The 4675-nt window shown below is 51.8% G+C and overlaps 1 protein-coding gene across 1 annotated transcript; it reads left to right on the top strand.

Annotated features, from left to right (window-relative positions):
- Positions 1 to 519: 519 nt before the first annotated feature.
- Positions 520 to 2021, top strand: RPRM (reprimo, TP53 dependent G2 arrest mediator homolog). The gene has a single exon (XM_045867451.2). It carries the CDS (start codon positions 812 to 814, stop codon positions 1139 to 1141), a length of 330 nt encoding a protein of 109 aa, XP_045723407.1. The 5' UTR covers positions 520 to 811; the 3' UTR covers positions 1142 to 2021.
- The last annotated feature ends 2654 nt before the right edge of the window (positions 2022 to 4675 follow it).

Genomic DNA, 4675 nt, shown 5'->3' with positions numbered 1-4675 from the left:
TCCCTCCTTCCCTGCTTTCTTTCTTCCTAAAATCAATACTTAAGACAAACAAAAACAAAGACAAAAAACCTCCCAGATCATCCCTAGTCCACCAGAAATCCGTCGCAGGCAAGACGGAATCAGGCACAGGCGGCGGCCCATGCGTTCGCAAGCACCATCTGGCACCTGCGATTCATCGCCACTTTCCATCCGCCCAGAGGTGAGAGGGGCGGGAGGCAAAAGACACGCAGAGCTGGTGTGACCCAGTTCTTTGGAAACTTTCAGCTGATCGCAACCTCTCCTCTATCCGAAACTCTTTAATCACCCATCAGGCCAGAGAAGTACAGTGACTTCTGCCCAGTCTTTGGAGTTGAAAAAGAGGCGAAGCAAGAAAGGCGAGAGGAGGAGAACGGTTCGCCCCTTTGCTTCCCGCACGGCCGAAGGGCCGCGGGCGCAGAGCGGTGGTGCGGCCGGAAGGGGCCGCTGTTCGCTCAGAGCAGCCGCCACGCCGCCGCCGCCGCCGCCGCCGCCGCACCTCCCACGGCCCCACTGGCCCAGCCCCGCCAAGTTCCAACAGCCCCCAATCGAGCGAGCGCCGGGAACCAGCACCGCCCTGGCAGGAGCAGACGGCGCAGACCGGGAGCGCTGCGGCGCGCGTCGGAAAGGCTCCTGGGAAAGTCCCACGACCCGGGCACTTAGGAAAGGAGAGAGCGAGCAGCCCCCACGCGCGCGAGTCTCCAAGTGAGCGCTCGGCTCCGTATCTGTTCCTCCCGCGCCGCCGCCTTCCCACCCCTCGGACCCGGGCCTCCCCGCGCGCCCGCCGGCTCCCGCGATGAATCCGGCGCCGGACAACCAGACCGATGTGGCGGGCCTGCTCCTGGCCAACAGCAGCGAGGCGCTGGAGCGCGCGGTGCGCTGCTGCACCCAGGCGTCGGTGGTGACCGACGACGGCTTCGCCGAGGGCGGCCCGGACGAGCGCAGCCTGTACATCATGCGCGTGGTGCAGATCGCTGTCATGTGCGTGCTCTCACTGACCGTGGTCTTCGGCATCTTCTTCCTCGGCTGCAACCTCCTCATCAAGTCCGAGGGCATGATCAACTTCCTGGTGAAGGACCGGAGACCGTCTAAGGAGGTGGAAGCGGTGGTCGTGGGGCCCTACTGACCGGCCCTCCCAACCCCGCGGCAGCCGCCCCAAAGCCTCCCCACTTAGCCGGCCCGGCCGCGCCCCCTCACCATCCGAGACCGGGCGAAGCAAACCTGTCGGAGTCAATTATTTCTCTCGACTTTTGCCTTTCGGCATGAAGCGACCCGTTTCTCGCTCGCCCTCTGAAAGTCCCCATTCCTGGCAGTAGGAGGAGAGGGCCCCGACTGGACTCAGCAGCAAGTGGCAAGAAGAGGGCAATTAGGGCGCAGAACTTTGGAAGCTGCCGCTAGCGTGGGATGCGGGGAGACCCAGCCGGCGATGGCCCTTCTCCACCCGCAGGTGGGCCAAGCTCTCGGGCAGGTGGAGCGGGCGGGCAGGGGAAACACCCAGCGGCATCGATTGCCTGGTGGCCCGAAAGTGACCGGTATATACGCCACGCAACAGAACTAATGGGGACACACAGATCAGTGTCCGGATTCGCGCCCATTATCTCCCGCTCCTCCCAGCCCTGGCGCGAGAGACTATAAATACCTTTGATTGATTGCAACGTGCTGTTTTAAGGGATTTTGTGTTTGTTTGCTTGAATACACATATTTGATAGGTCCTTTGCTGCCCTAGTGGCCTGTTTGCCTGCCTGGGGTTAGAGTTTTGTTATCCTGGGAGAAGGGGTGGGGGGAGGGGGAAGCCTGCTATTGTTGAACCGGGTGATTTGTTTCCTTTATTGCATTTCCAACTGGGGGTGGGGGGAGGAGGCTGACGCCCTAGCTAGCCCCGGGGCAAAGACTTGGGACTAAACTTACAGCTCATGACTGCACGGTTTACGCCACAAAAGTGCTCTTGACATTCATGACACCGTTTTGACTTTTTTTTTTTCTTATTTAACATTTCCTTAATAAATGCAACATTTAAGTGTTTTGCTCCTGGCTTCCTGGTGGTCATTCTGAGCTTCCGGCAGAAGGGAACGCGTGGCTGTGAGAAGTCGGGTTACGGGCCGAGGGAATTCGCTTTGGAGAGCTGCAGTTCAACTCGTGGATCCCATGGAGGGGTGAGGGTGCGGGTGAGACGGAGAGGCCTAGGGACTAGTGAGACGTGGCCAAGCCTCAGGCACAGGAGCCATGCTGGGGGTGGCATCCTTTGTTTTCTCTAACAGTTAATATTTTATATTCAGTTAGGCTCAGCTCTCTGAGCCAGGCGAGACAACAGGAGGTCCCCGCGGGAAGATGACACTTCCGTGCTGGGCTCCAGCGGGAACACAGGGTTGCACCGCTAATGAGAGGAAGAAGGCTTGGCCAGCCTTGAGGGAGGGTGCCTTTTTTGGTCAGGGGAACAAGAAGGCGGTGGGATGCTTCTCAAAATAAACAAATAATTAATGAATAAATGCGGGGACAAGTAGCTGCTAAAGTATGTAATGACGCTAATTCTCCCGAGGGTAAAACACTGTTGCTAAAACATGACATGCATTATCTTTGCCATATTACGTTTTCCAGAGAAAAGGTGAGATTAAAAGCGAGATTCGGCCTGCTTTTTAAATCTGGAGTTATCAACCCCAGGCCAGGCAAAAAAGGTGCAGAGGAGTTAGCCAAGGTCCTGAATGCCGGGGGTGAGTATTATGACAACCCACACTGGAAAGGTTGGGCTGGAGTGGAGCTACAGCTGGTGGTAGGCACATTTAGGACTTGAGAAGTTGAACAGTGATGGAAAGAAGAGCCTAGAAAACTGTGACTGTGAAAATAACCCAAAGGATACAATCACTGCAAGCTTCAACTTGATAAGAGGTGTAGAGCAGTTTATAGTTACACCAGGGGTAGGATCCTAAATATTTTCAAAAATATAAAGGATCCTCCACCATGCTATAGCAATGAAAGACTTCACAATAGCAGAGAGAAGACTGAGTACAATTAAATAACAATAAGGTGTCCCATTTACTCGGGAAGAAGCACAACTGGTGTAAACATGTCCTTTGACTCAAAGATTGGGATCAAAAGGTTTGAGTGTCCTTTGACATCCTATCTACTATTAAGTGTCGATTTCACTCTCAGTGCAAATCTTGCCAGGAATTATGACTTTGAATTGTTTTTTGAATGCTGAGAGGTTTCAGGTTTGAAAAAAAAAAAGGATTTTGAAGTTTTGCCTGTTGTTCCTGTCTTCTCAGCTGGTAAGGGTTTGCTTATTTGTTTTTGTTTTCTGTATCTGGGGAGGGGATCAGAGTCAATATGCAGTCAAGGGTGAGTCATGGAAGGCAGTTTACTTTGGCTAACAGGACAGGAAATGGAGACTTTTTATTCTGTAGACAGTTTCTGTGGCACCAAGTGAAGCTGCTGCCTTGACGTTTCCAAGAGAGAAACAAGACAGAACAACCAGTTTGCGCTGGGACAAACCAGTTAAAATTAAACTCAGGGTTTTTTGGTGGCTGCAAAATCTGCTGAGGGTTCCTTCTTCCTGCAGATTTATTAGCCCATCAGTGAGTTCAGCATTCTGGTGGAAATCGATTTGGGATCCAAAACCAATCAGCTAGAGTTTGTAGGAATCTTCCTCCGTGCTCTGCTGTGCAAGCTGCATGTTTACAGTGAGTTCAGCATTCTGGTGGAAATCGATTTGGGATCCAAAACCAATCAGCTAGAGTTTGTAGGAATCTTCCTCCGTGCTCTGCTGTGCAAGCTGCATGTTTACAGTGAGTTTCAGACACAGAAAGCTTTCACACCTACAGGTCCATTTTCACTTGTTTGTATACAACAGACGTTTCCATTGAAAGCCAAAGTCCTGAAAATTGAAAGAGGGGCCTGCCCAAGCAACTCTATGACTACTGTCTCCTCTATCACTACGATCTCCTCCGTGCTTGTTTGTCTTAATACTTCTTTACACTTCTTTCCTCCTCCCTGCAACTCAACTATCCGAATTTATTCTCTTACTCCCAGAAATTGTGACTGTCAGACAAACAAGAACCTGCAAAATTTAGTCTTTAGGTAAAAAAAAAAAAAAAGAGAGAGAGAGAGATGTGAGTAGAGCTCTGTAATACATGATCTATGCATTACAGGGAAACGCACAGGGTCTGAAAATATCATAGCCCTGGGGACCATTTCCTGCCAACAACTCTTTTCTACAGCCCTTAGATCCATTTGTTACTTAGAGAGATGCCAAGTGGTTCTGGTTTTTATAGATGAGGCGATGTGTGCAAGAAGCTTTTTACACTCCCTATTCCCTGATGGCCACACAGCAACCACTTTCTAGTGCCCTGTGCCACTCCCTGTCTCATCCTGCCTTTGGCTCTCTCTTTCTCCGATTCCAACAAATACATTAAATGAAACTTTTTAATCCTGCCCAGAGTGAATGGAGCATCTATCCTTTCCCACAGTCATGCTGTAAAGGAAAGTGAGTTTTAAAAGTCACTCTCTGTGTCTGACCTAAGAAAACAATTTCAGCCTTAAGAGACTGGGAATTGAGGGACACCTGGGTGGCTCAGTTGGTTGAGCAGTTGCCTTCGGCTCAGGTCATGATCCTGGGGTCCTGGGATCGAGTCCCGCATCAGGCTCCTTGCTCGGTGGGGAGACTTCT

Source organism: Mirounga angustirostris, unplaced genomic scaffold (assembly GCF_029215605.1).
Source record: "Mirounga angustirostris isolate CCGP_5_RB_7025 unplaced genomic scaffold, mMirAng1.0.hap1 SCAF_3, whole genome shotgun sequence".
Classification (NCBI taxonomy): Eukaryota; Metazoa; Chordata; class Mammalia; order Carnivora; family Phocidae; genus Mirounga; species Mirounga angustirostris.
This window is presented reverse-complemented; position numbering and strand designations above follow the sequence as displayed.

Coding starts and splice junctions, on each gene's coding strand:
- RPRM (XM_045867451.2), top strand. CDS start 812: ATGAATCCGGCGCCGGACAACCAGACCGATGTGGCGGGCCTGCTCCTG.